Raw genomic sequence first — 23827 nt, 5'->3', positions numbered from 1 at the left:
TTCTTGGTTTTGCTTCAGAAACAGCATTTTTGATATCACCCCACAAGTTCTCAATTGGATTAAGGTCTGGAGATTGGGCTGGCCACTCCATAACATTAATTTTGTTGGTTTGGAACCAAGACTTTGCCCGTTTACTAGTGTGTTTTGGGTCATTGTCTTGTTGAAACAACCATTTCAAGGGCATGTCCTCTTCAGCATAGGGCAACATGACCTCTTCAAGTATTTTAACATATGCAAACTGATCCATGATCCCTGGTATGCGATAAATAGGCCCAACACCATAGTAGGAGAAACATGCCCATATCATGATGCTTGCACCTCCATGCTTCACTGTCTTCACTGTGTACTGTGGCTTGAATTCAGAGTTTGGGGGTCGTCTCACAAACTGCCTGTGGCCCATGGACCCAAAAAGAACAATTTTACTCTCATCAGTCCACAAAATGTTCCTCCATTTCTCTTTAGGCCAGTTGATGTGTTCTTTGGCAAATTGTAACCTCTTCTGCACATGCCTTTTTTTTAACAGAGGGACTTTGCGGGGGATTCTTGAAAATAGATTAGCTTCACACAGACGTCTTCTAACTGTCACAGTACTTACAGGTAACTCCAGACTGTCTTTGATCATCCAGGAGGTGATCATTGGCTGAGCCTTTGCCATTCTGGTTATTCTTCTATCCATTTTGATGGTTGTCTTCCGTTTTCTTCCACATCTCTCTGGTTTTGCTCTCCATTTTAAGGCATTGGAGATCATTTTAGCTGAACAGCCTATCATTTTTTGCACCTCTTTATAGGTTTTCCCCTCTCTAATCAACTTTTTAATCAAAGTACGCTGTTCTTCTGAACAATGTCTTGAACGACCCATTTTCCTCAGCTTTCAAATGCATGTTCAACAAGTGTTGGCTTCATCCTTAAATAGGGGCCACCTGATTCACACCTGTTTCTTCACAAAATTGATGACCTCAGTGATTGAATGCCACACTGCTATTTTTTTGAACACACCCCTTTGAACTAATTCAACTAATTGCCCAATTGCACAGCCTTAAGAGCGTGCATATCATGAATGCTGGGTCTCATTTGTTTTCTGAGAATCTACTGAACCTACTGGTAACTTGTTTGCCACGTAGCAATAAAAAAATATACGAAAAACCTTGATTATTCTGGTTAGTCACATTGTACTGCTATTATTTTGAACAATACTGTATATATATATATATATATATATATATATATATATATATATATATATATATATATATATATATATATATATATGCACACACCATAAAATAATTAATGATGAAAATTATTTACTGATTTAGATGGTAACATATTAACTGATTAAATAAATGTGATAACATTTAATTAAATAAATTATTAAAAATATGCAATAAATTATACATTCTTAATTAAATTATATATTATTATGAATAAGAATTAGGAATAAAATTTATTTTGATAAAAAATACTGCAAAACAGTAATAATTTTGAAACATTACCATTTAAAATAACAGTTTTCAATTTAAATATATTTTCAAAAGTAATTTATATCATATGACTCTTCAGAAATCATTGTAATATGCTGATTTGCTGCTCAATTAACAATTCTTATTATTGTCAATGTTGAAAACATTCAACATTGAACATAATACACACAAATAAACATGAAGGGAATTTTATCTAATATATTTAATATATAATTTTCAAACACAACTACAAATTCAGTTTGTACACAGTTGTCACATACAAGAAAATGCATCATAAAAAAAAAAAAAAAAAACTTTATCATACACCTTTTTGTCCATTACATTATTTTCGATGTGAATTGTTAAATATCAATGATATTCATTTGCTGTCACAAGTATCTGAACTGTCTGGTTTTGCACCATGCTTGATGACCACATGATTTCAAGACTTGAGCCACCCACAGAATGAACCCGACCTAGTTCTGTGGAGGAAATGGGAGAGGTCTGGGTACATTTTCCCCTGCAACAAGCACGCCAGTACCCCTGAAGTCAGCACCTGTGTTCTAAAAGAAGCCCAGGCAACAGGAGACCCAGGGCCAGAAATGAGGCTTACTCTGAAACCCTACACTCCGCACCCTTTTAACAGCATTAAACCACCACAAATAGCCAGCAGCATTGCTTTTCTCAGTAATAGTACCATGCATGCTCAACAATTACTGTTTCCTGTGGCTGCAAATGACAGTAACAAATTAGACATTTGCATCTACATCATCACAGAGGATTACAACATGTGCCATCAGTAATAACCACAGGTCATTATACACCTGTCAGTGAAGATATTTTTTGCTTCTAAAGCTAACAATATGCCCTAATTTCCACATAATCCTAAATTGTAAACTGTTTAAATGAACATCGGGTTAAAAACAGAATCCATTGAAGAATATTAAAATATAAATATGAAACCCTGCCATGATCAGTTGTTATTTTCAGTAGCTAATCCCATGGAAGCTATGAAACAATTGTAAGGGTGTGTCTTTAATGCACTACGGAAACAATAGCGAGCAAGTGTTCACTGGGGTCAATGGCAAAATAGAGAACGAGAGAGAGAGAGAGAGAGAGAGAATGCTCAGTGTTTGAAGAGAACGTAAGCTCCAAATCTGACCGCTCTGTTTATTTTTAACACTGGCAGTCAAATTGGGCCCCACGGTGCTAATAACTTTGTTCCTCTCTGTCACTAGCATTTGGCCAGCAGCATCCCAGTTTATTCTAAGAGGCCATATAGCTCTCTCTTTTTCCGGAGGCTGACATATAGTTTTTCAGGCAGTGAAATTCAAACAGCTGATTCCCAGGACACAGATGCACAGCACAGGACTTGAAGTTGCCAGCTATAATCTTTTTTACAGTTCTACTCCATAGCACAGAAACAATGATATTTTGTTGTGTTGAATGGAGCTTGGTAATGATTTAACCAGATTCTTATGGCTATAGATAGTCCCAATTGATATTAGGTGTTTTTTTTTTCTTTGCACTTAACAAATTTTTACAATACTGTTGTTTAAGCTGCATTGCAAAACACTTTTGCTGTTATTGAGGTAGGATAAGGTTATGAACAGTTCTGGTAGAAATGTATTTTAATTATATGCAGATTTTTTATTTATTTTATTTTTTTAATATTTCAAAACATATATGTACAGAAGAAATGCATTGTGTCAAATTATTAATATAAATCTAAAAAAATAGTAATAAAATACACTTAATATGCAAACAGAAGCATGGTCAATGTTCAAACAATAATGCTATAAACACTGGTTAAATTCCCAGGGAAATCAATGACTGATTAAAAAAATGTATTATCTTGAATGCATTGTAGGTTGCTTTGGATAAAAACATCTGCCAAATGAATAAATGAAATTTGGGTCCTTGGGTTCTGTTTTCCAGATTGTTATAACTCATAAATGACTTGGTTTCTTGAAACACTGGAATATTATCTGTTTAATCTAGAAAAGTAAAGTATTGGTTTAGATGAATGACAAATATGATGTTTAAAAGAGACACAGGGACATTTTAGACCAACTGGGAAAATATAAATGCAGTTTCATTCAAAGGAAGATGATCAAATTTATATACTTATAAAGATCCAAAAATGAAAATTCTATTACTATTTACTCACACTCACGTTGCCCCAATGTACATGAAATTCGTCCTTCTGTCAAACATAAAACAAGACATTATGAAAATATTTCTCTCTATATATATCTCTAAATATCTTAAGAGTCACTGGGGTCACAATGACTTTCAGTGTATGGACAAAACACTTAAAATATTCAACAAAATATCTTCACCGAATGTCTTGTAATGAAGAAGAAATTAATTCATCAATTTTGGAACGGGTAAATGCTGACGGAAATGCAGATTTATGAATGCATGTGTGTGTGTGTACTGGTATTCACTATATTATGGGAACAAATGTCCCCACGTGGATAGTAATTGCCAGAAAATGTTGACCTTGTGGGAACATTGTTAGAAAATATAGTTTGCACAGTATAAAAACCATTACACCATTACAAATGTGTGTGTGTGTGTGTGTTCGCGTGTGTATGATAGACATGTGATTTCTTGTGTAATGTGAAAGTCATCAACACACATTTAAAAGTAGATCTGGTTAAGGCACTATAATTCTTCAGCTTTAAAAGTGTTGTCCTTCCTTAGGTATGACAGTTGCTCCCGCTGAGGTTGACACAGCTGTCTGTGAGAGTATGGTGCTGTGCTGTGAAGGATGGGAATAGAAAAGGTCAAAGGACACAGTAGATGTCAAAACAGGTGCTAGCAACTGAGAGGTAAACAGCTTATTCCCTGCCCTGCAAAGTTACTCAAAATGACTCTTTAAATAAAGATCAATCATTTTGTATGATATTTTTCTAGTGGTAAGTCATTATCACATTTGATGTGAGAAGCATTTCTGTGATTTGCTGTGAATTATAAAATCTGACTAGATGTTAAACACTTTCCCATGTATTTTTTTCGGTCACAAGTAGTCTACAGTTTTAGTAAATGAAGGCTAGATATTATTAAACAGCAGACCAAATGGTCATATAGCAGGAAATGCACCTCTGACCCCATCCTGTCTCTACTTAAAAGACCCACATGAAACAGATTGGGTGTCAAAAAGAGATATGTGTTAGTTAAACTGGTGTCAGCAATCTCACTGAAAAGTGGGGGGTTCAGGGTAAAGTTGAGGTAACTAGGTCAAAACTCACACAATCACACCGACAGACAAATGAACAAAGGATTACAGGTGTGTGAAAATCATGGATTCTACATTCAAGACAATTCACTGCAGCCTGAAGCTGAGACATGCAGCAATAAAAAGTAATACACTATGATTGTGGTATCACATCAGTGTTAAGAAAATAAATCACAATACGTTATCAAATGGTCTGCATCTTCATTATTCTGGGTTTCAGGGGTGTCTGAAGCAACCTGATGTCTGATCCTTCACATGCACATAAAGACAAACACAAAAGTAAACATGAATTTATATAGTACAGAACATAATTGTTAATATTTGTATTGAGTATCACTGACTTAAAAACATTCTTTAAATATATGAACAATCTGTCAACCCAAGGCTGAGGTTTTACAGTTCTTATTGTCATGTGACTTTTCCAAAGATGTGATGTCAGTGCAGGTCGAAGGTCATAGGTCACATCTGTTTCTTTCAGCTTAATGTAAAAGAAACCTCATCAAATGTCTTTGCTATTCTTAAAGTTCATTCTTATTACCTAAGGCAAGTTGTCACATTGGACAATATCTCTAACTTTAAATTATTTTTTCCATAGTATCGCAAGGAAATTGGTTGCTTTATACATTATATATTTTAACAGACATAATTTTTTGTCTCACCAAAACAAGAAAAGTGCATTCGACCCCTCTATTAAAATGTGTTTAAACAAACATAATTACCATATTTATTATTAAAGGTTCAGTTTGTGTTGTTAAAAACGTTAGCTAATTATCAGCTATTGTGTTGGCTTCAACTGGTTGGTTGAAATAGTAGGATTTTGATGAGACTTGTACGATCTGCAACTTCCTATTGTTTACTTCCGGACAAGATGGCGGCGCCCACGTAACCGACAGCACGGAGCACGCTCAGTTTAGATATTAAGCTATATTCTTCCTGAGAAATTAATTTGAAAACCAATTTAAACACCAGCTGAACTATCTAAAGTCCTTTTCGGTCGATTGCCTACACTGTATTGATTTATTTATTTCGTTGCTCCGCGCATTGATGACCTTAACTGCAGCTGTGACATGTTAATGAGCATTCATGTGTGTTTAGGTCCGCTGGTTAATGTTTAAATTCTGATCAGATGGAACCGGAGCCAAATCACGGGGAAATATAATACAGTTAATTCTTGTATGAACGTCAAAAGGCGGCAGCATAGCAGACATGCGGTGTGTGAAGGCACTGCAGCTCACCCTTGCGGTCGTCAAACCAGATGCTGTTTTTTTTTTTTTTTTTTTTTTTTTTTTTTTTATTAAATGCTTGTTGAAGATAACAGCAAAACATACAAAAATATATATATATAAAAAAAAAAAAAAACACAAAAACATTAACAACAATCATTGTCATTACATTACAACCATACACCAGAGACCCTCAGTCCAGAATAAGATTCTTCAGTCTTTCAGTCCAGATTAAGTGCTAAATCCTTAAACACAGCCACTGTTCTCATGGCTTTTAAGTTTTTAGATAACTCAATAGACTCAAAATACATCTTCATTTCATGTTTAAATCTCAAAAAAAGAGGATTGCACTTAGAAAATTTACATTTGTGAATGTAAAATTTAGCTAACAGAAAAATAAGATTTATAAAATAAATATCACTTTTCTTTTCACCTTCATGAAAACCAAAAACGACATTTCTATATGTTAATTCAAAGTTAGGATTCACATAACATTTGATAAAATCACAAATGTCACACCAAAATGTCATCGTGAAAGAGCAGTTCCAAAATAAATGTAAAGTAGTTTCAGGCTTCTCTGAACAAAAAGAACATAGGGTATCAATGTCATTCTTAAGTCTTTTGAGAAAGCACTTAACTGGGTAAAACCTATGAATTAATTTAAAGCTAATTTCTCTCGTTTTGTTAGTTATCAGGTATTTGTGAGGTAATGTCCAAACTTTTTTCCATGGAATATCACTTACAAAACTATTCCAATAAGAAATTACATAAGGCACAGAGACAGACTCCTCCTGAAACAAGACTCGAATTTTCTTATTGTTTTTGGATTTAGATGAAGAAAAGCACTGTTTACCTACAAATGTCTTACATAGATCCACTGAGCGACAAAGAAATGGAAAAGAAAATCCTTTATAAAGCATGATAACTCCTTGTGGCACTGCATCAGCCACGATAGCAAACTCTTTTGGAGTAACAGGAATTCCATGCTTTACCAAGAACTCAGAATAATTACAAATTGAACCATTCTGATTGAAAAGTTGAGATACAAAAATAATTCCATTACTAACCCAATTATCAAAGAAAAGAGATTTATGTTTATACAGTAGGTCCTTATTATTCCAAATTATATAAGAGTGAGGAGTAAAATTGTGTTTAAAGATGAGGGACCAAGCTAACAACATTTGCCTATGAAAAAGGGATAATTTAACAGGGATTTTCATTATGCTATAATTACAGGTTAATAAGAATTTTAAACCCCCTAATTTGGAAAAAATTGCATTAGGGATCAAATTCCAGATAGATGCAGGCTTATTTATGAAGTTTTTTATCGAGTTTATTTTAAAGGTGTGGTTTAAAGTAGTAAAGTCAAGAAAGTTTAACCCCCCCTTCTCAATAGTGTTCATGAGTACAGATTTTCTGACAAAATGAGTTTTAAACTTCCAAACAAAGTTGAGGAGCATGGTATCTATTTTTTTAAGAACGGCGGTGTCAACACTCAAAGAAAGAGCGGCGTATGTTAACCGTGACAAGCCCTCAGCTTTGGCTAGTAAAATTCTTCCCTTTAACGACAGATCTCGCTGGAGCCATATATAAAGTTTTTTCTGTGTACTCTCAATTAGGGGATTAAAATTTACAGAGCATCTATCTAATTCATTTTTTGTTATAATAACACCTAAATATGATACCTGATCTTTAATTTGAATATTACAAATGTGTGACAGATTACACTCTTTGATGGACATGAGTTCACATTTTGAACGGTTCAAGACTAAGCCTGAAGCTTTGGAGAATTGCTGGATATATTCTAGAGCTAACGGAACTTGAGTAGCATCATGCAAAAAAAGAGTGGTATCATCAGCCAACTGACTGATGAGTATCTGTTTGTCAGCAATAGATATACCACGAAGACCACTATTAGAAACATAAGATGCAAATATCTGGGAAACTAGTAAAACAGATAAGGGGATATTGGACACCCTTGTCTAATACCACGTGACAAATAAAATCTAGGAGAAGTTCCGTATTTTAATTTGATTGTACTATTACAATTATAATAAAGGGTTCTTACAGCCCTGCAAAAATACTCACCAAAACCAAACTTTTGTACTGATTTAAAAATAAAATGATGCTCTACGGAGTCAAAAGCTTTATAAAAGTCCAGGAAAAGAATAAAACTATTGTGTTCCACCAAATCGCTATAATCAAATAAATCTAAAACTAATCTAATGTTATTCATTATGTGCCGGTCTCTCATAAATCCAGATTGAGTCTCATCTATAATGCCATCCAAACAATCTTTAAGTCTTTTAGCAAATATTATGGCAAAAATTTTATAATCGTTGTTAAGGAGTGTGATGGGCCGCCAATTGTCCAAATTAGTAAGATCTTTCTTTGGCTTAGGAATTAGTGTGATAATACCCTGCGTTAACGTAGGAGGTAGAGCTTCTTTATCAACACTCTCTTTAAAAACATTTGTTAAAAAAGGAGAAAGATCATTAGCAAATAATTTGTACAGCTCAGCTGTAAGTCCATCAGATCCTGGGGATTTGTTGTTTTTCAAGCTCTTGATTGCGCTTTGTACTTCCTCATGAGTTAAAATTCCATCACAACACATTCTATCACTGTCCGAAATAACTTTAACATTGTTAACTGTGTCCAGAAACAAATTCGACATCTGCTCTGTACATTTTGAGCTATACAGATTTTTATAAAAATTGGCACTGAAATTGGCTATATCCTTCGGATCTTTTATAATTTTGCCATCAACAGATAATTTTTCAACTGTAGAAAGGGTAAAATTTCGTTTTTCAAGCTTAAAGAAATATGCAGTATTGAGTTCACCCTCTTCGAGCCATTTTTTCCTGGACCTTATATAAGCACCCCTAGCCTTTGATAAATATAAATCATCTAATTTAGTTTGCAAAGCTGCAAGTTCAGATTTCTCCTCCAAAGATAGACAAGTAAAATTATGGGTTTGAGATAATTTCATGATCAGGCTGTCCTCAAGAACTCTTCTCTTTTTAGCTAAGACTGCTCCAACGTTTCTTAAGTAAACACCAATTTCAAATTTTAGAAGCTCCCAATTAGTACAAAAAGAATTTTGAATTTTGGCTGCTTTCCAATATTGAGCAATTAATTCTTTAATTTTATCAATTACATCTGGTAATTCTAAGAGTGAACTGTTTAGTTTCCACAAAGAGGATTTTCTATGACCTGGTGCATAATCTGCCGTCAAAGGGGTATTAATAAAGATAGTTTTATGGTCAGTCAAAGGGGTGTGTTGAATGCCAACATTTAAGTCAAAATTGGACATACATTTTGATATGAGCCAATAGTCAATTCGAGATTGACTAGACCCAGCTTTGTTGGCCCAGGTAAACTCCACATTGTAAGGGTATTTTTCTCTCCAAATGTCCACCAATTCAAACTTCTTTATTAAACCTAACAATGCCGGGCTAAGACAATCAGTCCTCTTTGGTGGATATCTATCCAAATAGTTATTTAATGATACATTAAAGTCTCCTCCTAGTATGAAAAAAGCATTAGGGAATTTATTCGACCAATGTGTGAGTTTCTCATCTAACTTATCATAGAAACATTTATTATCCTGAGACGTATTGTACCCATATATATTTCCCAGAATTATTGTTTGTTGGTTAAGCGAAATTACTAGTAAATGAAAGTGTCCCAAACTATCTGAATCTGAACCTAATATATCCCCATTAAACGTGTTTCTCAAAATGCTTACTCCAGCAGAACGTTCAGTGCCATGAGAACTCCAAATATCATTACCCCACTGAGATTTCCACCATTTGTAATCCTCTTTAGTAGAATGACATTCCTGAAGAAAACAAAAATCTGACTTGTGTTTTTTAGCAAACAAAAAAAGAGCTTTCCTTTTGACACTATCCCTGAGGCCTCTGGCGTTAAAAGATACCAATGACAATGACATAAACAACGAACAATATGAAGAGAAAATAAATCAGGCTAAGTAGCTGAATGAACCACTCGTTCAACTCACTTTCCTCAAAAGTGCAAGCAACCACAAGAAAAAAAAAATTGCCCACCCGGTACATAAGTATTCATATTTAAGTTCAGAAAAAAAAGTAAAAGTTACATTTAAGTTTCTGTATTCAAGTATTAACCATTTCAAAGCATAAAGTAAAGAGGAGTGAAAAAAATAAATCAATTTAAAAGCCTTCAATAAAATAATGTATATCCGTGTTTAAGGAAGATTGTAGTTGTCTATATAAAGTAAGTCTACTGCTTAATACCATGAAGATATTATGTATTTAGAAAAAAAAAAAAAAAAAAAAAAAAAAAAAAAAAAAAAAAAAACCCTAATCAGATCGCACGTGAATCATTGAATAAACGGTTGCATATGAATAAACGTTAACGATGCTACTAAGTAGATTTGTTGGCTAAATCTTTAGCAGACAGTCTTTTACCCTCGATGACAGCGAAAGGACCGTGAAAGCCAGCCCTCTTCCCTTCCCTTCTCGCCCTCTCTACTGTCGGCCACAGAAGAGTCCTTGCATCCTTATCTTTCTGCGAGAGATCCTCGAAGACCTTAATCTTCTTCTCCCTGAGCAAGTTGGATGTTTTGGCGTCTTTCCAAACTGTGTCCCGCTGGGAACGCGATGAGAAAAGGACAATTATGCGACGGGAAGACTTTTCTGCAGCAGAGCGAGGCCCCAGTCGATGAGCGATGTCAATTCCGAAGTGCAGATCAGCAGCGATACTTGGGGAAACCTGGCTAAAGAGGTCGATGATCATCCGCTTCACGTTCTCTCCTGAATTCTCCGGAATACCAGCGACACGCAGATTCCATCTTCTCTTGTAAGCATCCAAATCGTTACACCTATCACGAAGTTCAACATTTTCTTTCTCCAGTTTTCCGATTTTCTTTTGCATCTCGTCAGATTTTTCATTCAAACACTTCACTTGTTCACCGTGGAATTCGAGAGAGTTGATTATCTGTTTAATAGAATTCGAATTCTCAATCACCGTCTTTTCAACTCCTTGAATTCGGCGCAAAGTTTCTTCGTGCATGGCCTCCATTCTCTGCATAAATCTCATTAGCATAGTATCACTCACCGCTGGACTATCAGAACTCGGTTTGCTTTTTTTGGCAGGATTGGGTTCAGGTGTATCTGGTAAAGGCATGAAACCATCAGACTGTCCAGCAACTGTCTCCATATCAGTGCTTAGAGTTCTCCTAGCATAACTATGCATCGCAAGATGAGTTTCTTCTTGGTCTTCCATATTCTCAAGTCAGTGCATCAATTGTTGCAAAAGCACGCGCTAGCACTTCGATAGCTATAGCTTGGAGAGAAAAGGTGCGTCTGAAAAGCTTAACAAAAATATGTGCAAAGAAAAAAAAAAGCCTATTAAAGTGCGGCTATTCGAAATAATTTCTGAACATGACAGGTTTAAAAGTAAAACCGGGATTTGAGCAAAAGTTTTTAAGAGCTACTGTAAAACCGTCTTGTCACGACGCCATCTTGGCCCCGCCTCGTCAAACCAGATGCTGTGGCCCATCCGCTCATTCTGGAGGTGAGATCACACGGGCCTGCCCATGGCTATAAATAAATAAAGACAAATTCAACGCAGTTCGTGGTGTCTACATTACATACATCACGTGGATACACTATTTTTGAGTCTCCCCTGACATTAGCAAATGAAATTCAGTAGTGGGGCTAGGACTTGTTAAAATGGCTATATCTTTGTAACTATGAGATTTTGATAAAGCCAAATGACAAGTAATGTGTTTTCTCTGAGAGGTGATTTATTTCTGTTATTTATTAGTTTATGCATGGAATGCAGATTCTTAAAGGGGTAGATGAAAATTAAAATTATGTTATTATTTAAATAAAGCTAGTTAAAAACTTTTATGACTTTATTTCCATCTGTGAAATACATAACAAGATATTTGGGAGAATGTTCCAGTTTTGCCAACCATTGTTTGTCATTGTATGGACAAAAAAAAAAGAAGACATTTCTTATCATATATTATTTTATGTTCTATGTTAGAATTCAGGTTAAGACATGAGGGTGAGTAAAGAATGACACAATTTTGATTTAAGTTCATTATTATTGAAAGAATGAAATAATTATTAAATTGAAATATTAAAAGTATTCTTGACAGACGCATGACAGATGATGAGGATATTGAAAGACAATGGCATATGATGTATATGCAGGCGAATATATTTTTATGTAAGTTTAGTTTCTGTTCAGAAGAAGAGGTCAAGGTGTCACTTTTTAAAGCATATTGTACAACACGTTATACTGCTCATCTGTGGTTCAACTAAAGAACCTCTAGTTTGCAGAAGCTGCAGGTAGCTTATAATGATGCAATGAGAATTTTACTAAAGAGACCTAGGTGGCATAGTGCAAGTTAAATGTTTGTGAGTGCTAGAGTAATCACTTTTAAAGCACTTTTATGAAATCTTATGTATAGATTTATCTGCCAGCTAAATAATTAAAAAAATGAGATTATTGTGGGTCTATCGAACATAAGGGTTAGTACTACACAGTATCAGTCAAAGCTGTGGAGACATTGGTATTGTTGCATTTTGAATTTCTTATTGTGTGTGGTAGATGCTGTAGGTTGTATATGTTGTCCTATTTTCTTGTTGTTGTTGTTGTTTTTATTAGAACCTTGAGTCTAATATTGATTATTCATATAAATCAACAAGTTTCAGGGGTTACTTCCAGTAAAGATTTTTAGGTAAAAGAATTTTGGCTGACAAAAAGGTTCTGGCTTACTCCATATAGTTACTTACCTGGCTATAAAAAACCTATCCTCCTGAGCAATATTCACTGGAGTTACAAGTGTGACAACTAGCCCCGTCTCCTCTATACCCATCCTGATTAACATTACCCTTTTAACGAAGAAAGATGTCTTGTAACTCAAAATATGTGGAGGCTTAAAACGATATAATTTGTCTTTATTATCAAAACGAGCCAGCGTCTTGCCTGATTTAATTTCCGCTGTCTGTCACTTCAAAGAGATAAAGGTGCCTTTAATTAGCAACAATTTCCTCATGCAGCGTGGTTTGAAATCTGAAGCCATTTTAAATGTAATGTTTGTGTTTTCATTGGAGTGAGATGTACTTTCATCACTCAGTCTGTAACCTTGTTCTTTCTGGAGAATAAATCTCTTTGTCGTCTTGTTGCTGAGGACAAACATGAAACGAAAAGACCTACATCAAAACTGCAAGAGGCTTCCATTAGCATAGCAACACATTTTTACTGACAATAAGTTTCGGTTTTGAGAGATGCAGATGGGCATAGAAAACATTTGGATATAATATTTATTTTAATTTCAGGCTCTTCATCAGAAGATTCTTGAAAACTTCATTATAGTCAGGAAGAAGGATCTGATGTGGAGAACAGAAGAGTCAGAAAGGTTTTATGCTGAACATGCAGGTAGAAAAGCATCTTTCTTCCTATAATATCCTCTGCATGAATGAAAGGGGTCTGTGTTTGTAACATATTGAACGGTTGAGTATATGTGTGGGTGGGTGTCAGTGTGATGCATGATTTTAAACAGGGTGAGTCATAGTAAAGGCTTCACACAACCTGGAGTTATAATGTTGACACAGCATGTGGAGAGAGAACATGTTACTCACTCTCAGCTTCTCATATCCTGCATCCAAAGAAAAGCAGCTGCCTCGCATTCATATGTCTGTATTATATATGCAAAAGCCTTTTCAGACCATATTAACAGATTGCAACAAAAATCTGCTGCATAAACCACATCACCCTGGTTGGCTTATTTCCAATTGATCAAAAGTTAAATCAAAGATAAAAGATATGCAACGGTTTATTTTTGGTTATCTTCCCTGACTGTTTTTATTTTTACAGGACGTTTTTTCTATCAAAGACTGGTTGAATTCATGTCAAGGTAAATGTTTATTGTAATTTCCCCACAAATCAAAAAGTGTTATATAAAAATTTCATATGAAGGCTCTGTGAAGGAGACAGTATCAGGTTTATATGCACATATATATTTTTATATACAGAATTGTGGTCATTTGTATGTATGAATTAAATAATTTGTAGCTGTAAGCTATTGATCTGTCTAGCTATCTATTGACTTTATATGTATGTGAGTGTGTGTGTCATTGGTATAATGTTTTTTTTTTTTTTATGTCAATATAGTTTATAAATTAACAGGATTCCTCCCTTCTATGTAAAGCGCGTTGAGTGTCCAATAACAGAAAAGAGCTATATAAATGTATGGAATTATACATTTTTTAAGATTTATTTTTCATTGATTTACATCAAAATTAATTAAAATGAGAAAATCGATAATATTAGTGCTGTCAAACTATCAATCATGATTAATAGCATTCAAAACAAGTTTTTGTTTACATAATATATTTATTTGTACTGTGTTTATTTAATTATGTATATATAATTACACATTTGAAAAATATTTACATGTATATACATATATATATATATATATTATTATATTTTATACTATATATATATATATATATATATATATATATATATTTTAAATACACTGTATTTATATGAAATAAATATACACTGTTCACAGTGTCCGCAGCATAAATGGCTGCCCACTGCTCCTGGTGTGTGTTCACAGTGTGTGTGTGTGTGTGTTCACTGCTCTGTGTGTGTGCACTTTGGATGGGTTAAATGTAGAGCACGAATTCTGAGTATGGGTCACCATACTTGGCTGAATGTCAAGTCACTTTCACATTCACATTCATATATAATGTAAACAAAAACTTTTATTTTGGATGCGATTAATCATTTGACGGCACTAATATATATATTTATATTTATTTATTTAATGCCTATTTTAATTCAACTGAAACTTTTATTTCAGGTAACAAAATGTTTTTATGCTTTTAGGTTTATGTTATATAATGACCATTCTACTACAACATTCTTGGATGATTTGTTGGTTCAGATCTTCAGTTGTTTTTGGGTCACAGTTTTATGTGAATACTGTTCAATCCCGTTTCATCTGTTCAGTTGCACGTGGCTTCAGACGTTGAGAATTCATTATGTGTGTACATCATTAACATTTCAGCTATTTCATGATAACGTTCCTGGTAAAACCTGTTCATGGTTCCTGGAGGAACAACTGCTGTACAAATTCTTGAAACTGAAGTCAAAGGTTAACCATGTAAACCCTTGTAGCTTCACGAGCTAATTATCCTACAGGTACACAGACACGTTTCATCAAAGGCAGTTAAATCACTGCATTAAGAAAGAATGGATGCATTTTATTTAGCTTTTTGTTCTACTTATTAATATTAATATACTCTAGCATTCAAAACTTTAGGGTCAGTAAGATTCAGATTTGCCCATGTGACACTGAAGAGTAATGGGCTGCTGAAAATTCAGCTTTACCACCGCAGAAATAAACTACATTTAAAAATCATGAAAAGAGAAATACAATATTACCGTTTTTTTATTTATTTTTTGTTCATTAAATACAGCCTCGGTGAACAAGACTTCTTTTAAAAACATTTAAAAATGTTACTGACCCCAAACTTTTAAGTGGTAGTGTAATATAAATGAATGTAAAACTACAGATGCTGTACCACTGCACTTCCCCTCGAAAGGAATAATTAATGCAGATATATGATCTCTCATCTGTGGAGAGGGACATCAATGCTGGTTGTTAATGTAGCGGTTGATCCAGTTTAGACAGTGAGGCCCATGTTACCATGGCACCCTGTCCTCAGAACATGTCTTTGTGTGTGAAAGATAAAACATTAGCGCAGCGCTCGAACTGACCCATGTCTTTTATTCTATGTCAGAGTCATTTGAAAATAAGCAGCTGATTATTCCTAAGCTTTTAGTTCCATTTTTGTTCCAGCAGAGCCTCTAAGGCAGTATTGCTCATCTTTTGTGACTTAAGGCTTGTTTGTACAATTAACATCATAAACGAAAAAAAAACAAAAAAAAAATTTCTTTTAGATTCAATTTTATTTATCTATCTAATCACGAACATGAGGTTGTCACAGCTCTCTGTGTAATCCTGCTGTTTACTTGTATTCCCACAACAGTGGCCCAATGAGAGCGTACATCCTTGCCAGGGAAGATGCTATCTCTCACTGGAGGGGGATGATGGGTCCAACAAAAGTGTTTAGAGCTCGCTTCACTTCACCAGACACCCTGCGCGGCCAATATGGGCTGACTGACACCAGAAACACTACTCATGGTTCAGGTGGAGAAACACTTTTCAAAACTGAACTGTTAAAGAGAAAGTTCACTCTACAATGAAAATTTGCTAAAACTGTACTCATCCTCAGGCCATCCAAGATTGTCTTCATCACAACTGATTTGGAGAAATTGAGCATTATTTCACTTGCTCACCAATGGATCATCTGCAGTAAATGGGTGCCGTCAGAATGAGAGCCCAAACAGCTGATAAAAACCTCACAATAATTAAATTTTTTGTTATTTTTTTTAAACAAATCCGTCATTAAGGTGTTTTAACTTTAAACTCTTGCTTCAGGACAAAATGCAAGTTCTTTAGCCAAAATAACGCTTTGTCCAGTACAGAAGCAACAGTTTAAAGTTCAAAACATCTCAATGATAGATTTGTTTCTTACAAACACGCAGCTTTTCACCTCTTTAAGATGTTAATTAATGTACTTGTGTTGATTACTTCTGGATTACTGTGATGATTTTATCAGCTGTTTGGACTCTCTTTCTGACGGCACCCATTCACTGCAGGGGATCCACTAATGAGCAATTGATGTAATGCTATGTTTCTCCAAATCTGTTCTGATGTAGAAACTCCTCATATATAAACTCAGAAACACATCATATATACCGTATTTTCCAGACTATAAGTCCCACTTCTTTTCATAGTTTGGCTGGTCCTGCGACTTATAGTCAGGTGCGACTTATTTATCAAAATTAATTTGACATGAACCAAGAGAAAACTTTTTCGTCTACAGCCACGAGAGGGCGCTCTATGCTGCTCATTGCTCCTGTAACTTAACTTGTATTATTGTGTAACGCTAGCTGAATAACTTGCCTCTTCAGATGACCAGTATCTGTTTTTGTTCTTGGATTTTGGTAAATAAATTAAGTTAATATTTCAGTTAACGTTTTCAGTTGTTCTCATTTAATGTTTTCAGGGGTAGGCTACAGGAGCACTGAGCAGCATAGAGCGCCCTCTCGTGGCTGTAGACGGTAATGTTTTCTCTTGGTTCTGGATTCTAAATAAATATGATTTATAGTCCAGTGCGACTTATATATATATTTTTCCTCGACATGACGTATTTTTGGACTGATGCGACTTATACTTTGGTGCGACTTATAGTCCGAAAATTACGAAATATAGATTCTTCGATTCTAAATTTTCAGCATTTTCTTATTTTCTTTCTTTCAGATTCAACTGAATCTGCCAAGAGAGAGATTTCATTTTTCTTTCCAGAGTTCAATGCAGAAGAGTGGATGTTGAGGGAAGAGGAATGTTTTAGATTGGGACTTGCTGAATATAATGAGAAGAAACAAATTCATACTCTCCAGGACGTATGATGCTCCCTGGTCTGATGGTACTTTTACAGTGCTACAGTAAATAAATGTGACTTTCACCAGATGCTCCAGCATTTGATTTTTCTCTGCATGGCCATGTTACTCTTTTGTGAACAAAAAGTATCTCTACCACAGCTCTGCCAACATGATTATATTCATTTGTGTGTATTCTATTTGTATTTATAAATAAATATCTGCACTAGATTTGTAGTAGAGCTCAATAACTGTTTACGTTTATTTATGTTTAGTCTAAATACTGGAATGCAAAGGGGTAACAAATGGATTTAAAATATATTTGGAGGGTTTTTGAAACAGCATTCCATAACATTTAGGAAAATTTTTACATTTTGTAATGACTGTTCAATGTGCATTTGACATTTCAAGATTACTTAAAACAGTTTGAGAAAAAAAAAATAATTTAAACATTTACTTTCAACCATGTTATTCTCTGGATTAGCGAATAAGGTTCAATTAATTAACATTAGTTATTTCATTAGGTATCAGAAACTAACAATGAACAATACATTTTTAAGTGAATGTCAATTTATTGTTATTCATTGTTACTTCAGTTTGTTTTAATGCATTACTCAAAAAATATTTAGGCCTATATATTCAAGATTTTTTTTTATAATTGCATATAAAATGTTCCTCTATTTGGTTTAGACAATTGTATTATTAATAAACCTAATATGATGCATATCTGTCAGTCATGGATAAATGAAACAGGAATGTTATTTATCTAATATTATATAAAATAATTATTAAACCAAATTTTAAATGTGCAATCACTAGGTTTATAAATTAATCATCACTCAATTAAGTTATTAATAACATACAGTTCAACTAATTGAATCTTGCTTGTTCCACAACTAGCCAGATTTAAACCATGTTCATACTTTTAAACTGATTCTATTTGTTTTCAAAATCAACCTATTTAATGGCGATTTTTTAAAGAATTTGAAAATATGACTTAAAATAAAATAGATTCAAATTCTAATAAACTATGCAGAGTACACCTAATGTTATTTAAAAATTAATAATAAAGTAAAAAAAAAACATATTAGTAGAAATTAACATTGATCTATATTAATAATACTGTAAATGCGTTGTTAATTTTTACTTCATAATACCTAACAAATTAATGTTCATATACAAAACCTTATTGTAAAATGTTAATTAAGAGAGTGAAGCAAGATAAAGATTAGGAGACAGTAATAGTTATGTGCTTCCAATAGATATTTTATAACTCAACAATAAACATCATCTTTCAGTGTGTAAAGCAATGATATACTGCAATAACAAACAAAACAGTGCTGCTTCATATATTCTTGCACTACCTTTCGCAGCAGTGTTAGCTTGCTACAGAAACTGTAATTAGGTTTTTGTACCCCAAAAAGCTGAAGGCAACAATAGTGTTATAGTAAGGGCCCTGTTTTTTTTTAGATCCAAGATGAAAATTAAAGCAGTACATCGACATCAAGCTTCCTTTTATTTCTGGGACAAACATGTGTTGTTGGTATGTTTTTAAACTATTTCAAGTATCATTTTTACACTTTTCACAAAATCATTGGTTGCCCTTCCTGACCAATCCTGTGCTTTCAGTGTATGTACAGTAGATGCTTTTACTAAGATTCTTTTCGTTGGCATCAGAAAAAAAAACAATACATTTTGACAAAGACATTACAGAGAAAAGATGTACATAAAAATACATATTATTAAATAGGTCAAGTGTAACTGAATAATGAATACAACATTTAACTGACCCTTGAAACCTGTTAATGGCAGCACTGATGAACGTCTTCATTTAGGTCGTCCCTGCTTCTTCTTTGGTCCATGACATCTTCAACAAGGCTTTCCAGAAATCCAGGATACAGTCTTCTTGAGGTCTTGGGTGAACACCTCATTGAGGCATTGAGTCAACTGCTGCGTCCATCAAACCATCCACCGGTTTCATGACCTCATAGGTGGTTTGTGAAGTTTCCTTGATCTTCCCGCTCTTGTCCACCTGCCGGATGCTTTGAGTCACAGTGATGGTCACTTGCTTGGTGGACATCCGGCTGTCCTGCCATTTGGTCTAATGAAGATAACAATGAAAGATTTTAAGACATGATTGTTGGCAAATGTTTTCAACATTTTATTACAGTTTACAGTATCAATTAATAAGATTTCTGGAAATCTATCACATTTCTCAGATGAATGAACAAAAGGTTAATAAATAGTGGATGCGTTTGAGGATTATTATTATTAGCAAAAACTAAAACCATAGAAAAACACTTTTGTACAAAAATGTACAATAGCTTACATTTCTGGAAAAAAAAATTCAGCTATGTAATGTATTTCAGCTAGTTTTCAATGCAAATGTTTTGTACTAAAATAACAGACTAAAGCTGAAATAATAATAAAAAAAATCTAAAGCTGGTTTTCATGTGCATCAATATACTTTTATAGTTTAAAAGTTCATAAATGTATTACAGCCCACTGTAGTAAAATGAACAATAATGCTAAATAAAAAATTTTGTAAAGTGAGTCAAAAGAAACACATTTCTGGTGAGGTGTAGATAAAGCCATACATAAGACAAAGGTCAGAAACACTGATGTAGTTTACAGTGTCTTGTTCACACATGCTGCCAAATAGAAAGCATTATATTCAATTAAAAAATACCTACTATTTCCTCAGTTCGTAGCACACTTCTCCTTTGCACTGTGGTAGCAGAAGAAGACAGCACTTCCTGTTCTTGAGAAGAGAGGATTGCAGGGGTGCTGCCAGGTTTCATGTCATTCAGACCCACCTCAGACATGGCAGAACACACTTTCAGATACGCCTGAGCTGGAGAAGGCAGACCATCATCAAACAGATCTGTACCCAGAAAAAAAATCTGAAAGTTATTCATTCTCTTTCACAAAATCTCTGCATCGGTGACCATATCAGAAACATTTCAGATCTCTCTATCAGTAGACAGTATTCCTTTAATTATTATATTATGCTGTATGTGAACTTAAATACATTAAATAAATTATATATTAATTAATATATATATATTTTTACATACATTAATATATGTATGATTCATAAATTATACACTATTAGTCAAAAGTTCTAAAAGATGTCTCATGCCTACCAAGGCCAATTTGTTACAAAATTACAAAAAAACTACAAATATAGTAAATAAATACTATATTTGCTAATACAATATAATATTATTTTAAAATGCAACCCACATATTTTAAAACATTTACCCACTATAGCTGCCCTAAGTGTCACAATTCTGCCCAAAAGTGGTAAGCAGTGCTTATTGTGTTCATCCTTGCTCATACTGTTGTACTGAAGTACTAAAGGGATGTAACCATCACCATGGCAACAAGAGGCCTACTTGAATGAATTGCTCACCAACAGCAGGCTCGCAACACTTTCCCTGTCCTTCTGGGAAGGAAATGTCATTTGAAGAGTTTGTCAGGTAAAATCAGTGAACAGATATGTTCAGCTAATTAAATATGAAAACATTCCATTCAAAAGCTTTGACAAATTCAAATAAAGCCTTAAAATATGATCTCAATCCCTTCTCACCGAGGTTGGCGGTCTTCTCTGATGGGAAGCCCACCTCTGAAGAGTTTTCCGAGTGGATGCTCTGGATGGAGGACAGGGGTAGGTCTGTGTCCGTGCTGGTCAGCCAGGTGGACTCTGTCTCTTTGGTCCAGCTTTCCATATATCTGGGCTCCAACACATCTGTCCTGGAGCCTCCACAGCCCATGATGTCAAAAACAAATCCACACCTACACAGCCTTGGATTCTAGGTCCATTACAACACGTCCCGAAGAGCAAAGGAAATATAGATGCTTGTCATATGGTGTTCACTGAGTGATGTCATTTATTATTTATGTTATGTCATTTAGTATGAACAACCCATATCAGCATCATTTTGATGTAAAACTCAAGTCTTCTACTGGTCAGGTGTCGGTCGAAAAGAAAGATCTGGGGCTGATTCTGTGGAAGAGAAATAACAGTCAGCCTATAATACAAGACTTGAGTGTGATTTAACATATTCATTTAATGTTAAAGTATTGGAAGGAAATGACTTAATATATGATTAATGTAGGATAAGTGTAAGCTCTTAAAATTACGCATTACACGTCATAACACAACCTTAATATGTGATATCATAATGACAAATAAGATGGATTGCCCCGTTTCCAATTTCTCTCGAGTAGTGCAGCACTTGTATTTATGTAAACAAAGACGAGTTTGCGATCTCATGTGGTCCAAATAATAAAGAAACCCTGAATTATCATTACAATAGATTTTAAATCCAGCGATGTGCATTTTATTATTTTTCTTGTCATGCAATCATTAACGATTGCTAAATGATTAAAAGAGCGCATAGTTGTGTCGTATTTAGTCTACTGTAGTGTCGCGGCACGCTGATCTAATATGCTATACATACATACAGTATATAGCAATGTGTTGAAAAGTAGCCTTCATAACGTTAGTATAGTATGCAGTATGCAAAAAACGTATTGAGGCTATCAAATGTGCTGGGTGCCCTGCTTGTGGTCTTTCGCGCGAACGAAGATTCTTTTACATTACCTTAAGTCGACAGAGGAATCGGTGTCAGAACGGGTTTCTTCGGTACGTGCACTGTATTTTGTACAGTTTTCAAAACATAATTTACAAGATTCATAGAGGAGCTCTACCACGACGAAAAAAATCATACGCTGAGTGATGACACTCCCCCATCTCTCCCTCTCCCTCTCTTCTTCTCTCTCTCTCTCTAGATGTGAATGATGCTGACATACCCATCTCTTGTCTCGATTACGAGGTATTTATAATTATATAGTTCAAAATGAATGAATGCATCCCCTCCTGGTAAAGTGCAGTTCATGTGTTACAGCATTGTGATATTCATGTCTCCCTTCAGACTGAAGTCGTTCAGTTGTGTTTGTTTACTAAACACAAAAGTAATAGAGCTGTTCAGTCTGCAGTTCTATAATAAAGAACAAATTGCATGTTGTTGAGCCATGCGTTTCCTCGTGAAATTAGAAGGGTTTTGTAAACATCTATTTGCTATTTACTGTACAGCAAGGTCCATTCCATGAGAACTGATGACATTTCAATGAAATAGCAAAGAATCAGCATTTGATTCCATTTCTGAAAGATATGCATTTTAGATAATGGCAACTGCCCTCCTAATGTGATTCAGATGAAAAACTGCATGACTGTAATGTGCAACATATATATATACACAGTATAGACCAAAAGTTTGGACACACCTTCTCGTTCAAAGAGTTTTCTTTATTTTCATGACTATGAAAATTGTAGATTCACACTGAAGGCATCAAAACTATGAATTAACACATGTGGAATTATATACATAACAAAAAAGTGTGAAACAACTGAAAATATGTCATATTCTAGGTTCTTCAAAGTAGCCACCTTTTGCTTTGATTACTGCTTTGCACACTCTTGGCATTCTCTTGATGAGCTTCAAGAGCTAGTCACCTGAAATGGTCTTCCAACAGTCTTGAAGGAGTTCCCCGAGAGATGCTTAGCACTTGTTGGCCCTTTTGCCTTCTGTCTGCGGTCCAGCTCACCCCTAAACCATCTCGATTGGGTTCAGGTCCAGTGACTGTGGAGGCCAGGTTATCTGGCGTTGCACCCCATCACTCTCCTTCTTGGTCAAGAAGGTGTGTGTGTGTATATATATATATATATATATATATATATATATATATATATATATATATATATACATACAGTTTTCTGAATTCTAGGTATACATAAGGACAACCAGTACAAACAATATCATACTATCTATCTCTATTTCTTCGTCAAAGCACACCATCCACAGCCTCATCACTTCAATCAGATGTGTCTCTTTACCCCAATCCCAATACCAGTTGTTACACAATTTATATGTCTGATTCAGATAATTACTGTATGTTTGTTTGTTCCAAACCTGTTCTCCATGCACAAGCCCTAATGCTTGAAACTGCCATAATTTTCAATATTTGTCTGTATTAATGAAACCAAAGCTGCTAATGAAAAGAGACACGATTTCAGAAGATGTAAGTGTTTCCAACTGTGTACGTGTGCATGCACTAGTGTACATAAAAACAGTTCATAAAAATGTAGACTGCATATCCCATTTATGGACCCTGATGTGCTTTCAAAATGATTGTGTAAAGCAGAAAACTAAAGGAGAAAAGTTTGCTGCAGCGTTATAGTCATCAAACATCTGTCTGACATTATATTACATGCATATCTCAGCTCGTTTATGAGAATGTTCCTCAGTGCTGGAGGAAACAAATTACTGAATGTGCTTGAACATTGAAATAGACATCATAACTGTGAATATTACAGG

The 23827-nt window shown here is 34.5% G+C and overlaps 2 protein-coding genes across 3 annotated transcripts; one reads left to right on the top strand and one right to left on the bottom strand.

Moving 5' to 3' along the window:
- Nucleotides 1–5547: 5547 nt before the first annotated feature.
- Nucleotides 5548–17535, top strand: LOC113121110 (nucleoside diphosphate kinase 6). 2 transcript variants are annotated; one of them, XM_026291350.1, is made up of 6 exons: nucleotides 5548–5956; nucleotides 11452–11483; nucleotides 13262–13361; nucleotides 13800–13839; nucleotides 15989–16149; nucleotides 17326–17535. In XM_026291350.1, exons 1-6 carry the CDS (start codon nucleotides 5911–5913, stop codon nucleotides 17472–17474), a joined length of 528 nt encoding a protein of 175 aa, XP_026147135.1. In that variant the 5' UTR covers nucleotides 5548–5910; the 3' UTR covers nucleotides 17475–17535. The 2 variants fall into 2 exon arrangements, with proteins under 2 accessions (XP_026147135.1, XP_026147134.1); XM_026291349.1 differs by having other exon boundaries at nucleotides 5548–5959; nucleotides 11455–11483.
- A 1075-nt stretch (nucleotides 17536–18610) lies between these two features.
- LOC113037852 (brain and acute leukemia cytoplasmic protein-like) lies at nucleotides 18611–22245 on the bottom strand. The gene is made up of 4 exons (XM_026195194.1): nucleotides 22054–22245; nucleotides 21037–21453; nucleotides 20138–20328; nucleotides 18611–19545 (listed from the first exon to the last, which is right to left on the bottom strand). The coding sequence occupies exons 2-4, from the start codon at nucleotides 21218–21220 to the stop codon at nucleotides 19372–19374; spliced, it is 549 nt and encodes a 182-aa protein (XP_026050979.1). The 5' UTR covers nucleotides 21221–21453; nucleotides 22054–22245; the 3' UTR covers nucleotides 18611–19371.
- Between the last annotated feature and the right edge of the window lie 1582 nt (nucleotides 22246–23827).

This window comes from Carassius auratus, chromosome 20 (genome assembly GCF_003368295.1).
Source record: "Carassius auratus strain Wakin chromosome 20, ASM336829v1, whole genome shotgun sequence".
In the NCBI taxonomy this organism is placed as follows: Eukaryota; Metazoa; Chordata; class Actinopteri; order Cypriniformes; family Cyprinidae; genus Carassius; species Carassius auratus.
Note: the sequence above shows the minus strand (reverse complement) of the source record. Positions and strands in the feature narration are given on the sequence as shown.

What these genes read in the sequence shown, in the direction of transcription:
- LOC113037852 (XM_026195194.1), bottom strand. Translation starts at nt 21,220, where the DNA reads ATGGGCTGTGGAGGCTCCAGGACAGATGTGTTGGAGCCCAGATATATG. An exon ending in AGAGAAGACCGCCAACCTCG is followed by an intron (nt 20,329 to 21,036) that starts GTGAGAAGGGAT and finishes TTCTGGGTACAG; the next exon opens with ATCTGTTTGATGATGGTCTG. An exon ending in TGCTACGAACTGAGGAAATA is followed by an intron (nt 19,546 to 20,137) that starts GTAGGTATTTTT and finishes TATCTTCATTAG; the next exon opens with ACCAAATGGCAGGACAGCCG.
- LOC113121110 (XM_026291350.1), top strand. Translation starts at nt 5,911, where the DNA reads ATGCGGTGTGTGAAGGCACTGCAGCTCACCCTTGCGGTCGTCAAAC. An exon ending in GTTTTATGCTGAACATGCAG is followed by an intron (nt 13,362 to 13,799) that starts GTAGAAAAGCAT and finishes TTATTTTTACAG; the next exon opens with GACGTTTTTTCTATCAAAGA. An exon ending in CTGGTTGAATTCATGTCAAG is followed by an intron (nt 13,840 to 15,988) that starts GTAAATGTTTAT and finishes TTCCCACAACAG; the next exon opens with TGGCCCAATGAGAGCGTACA.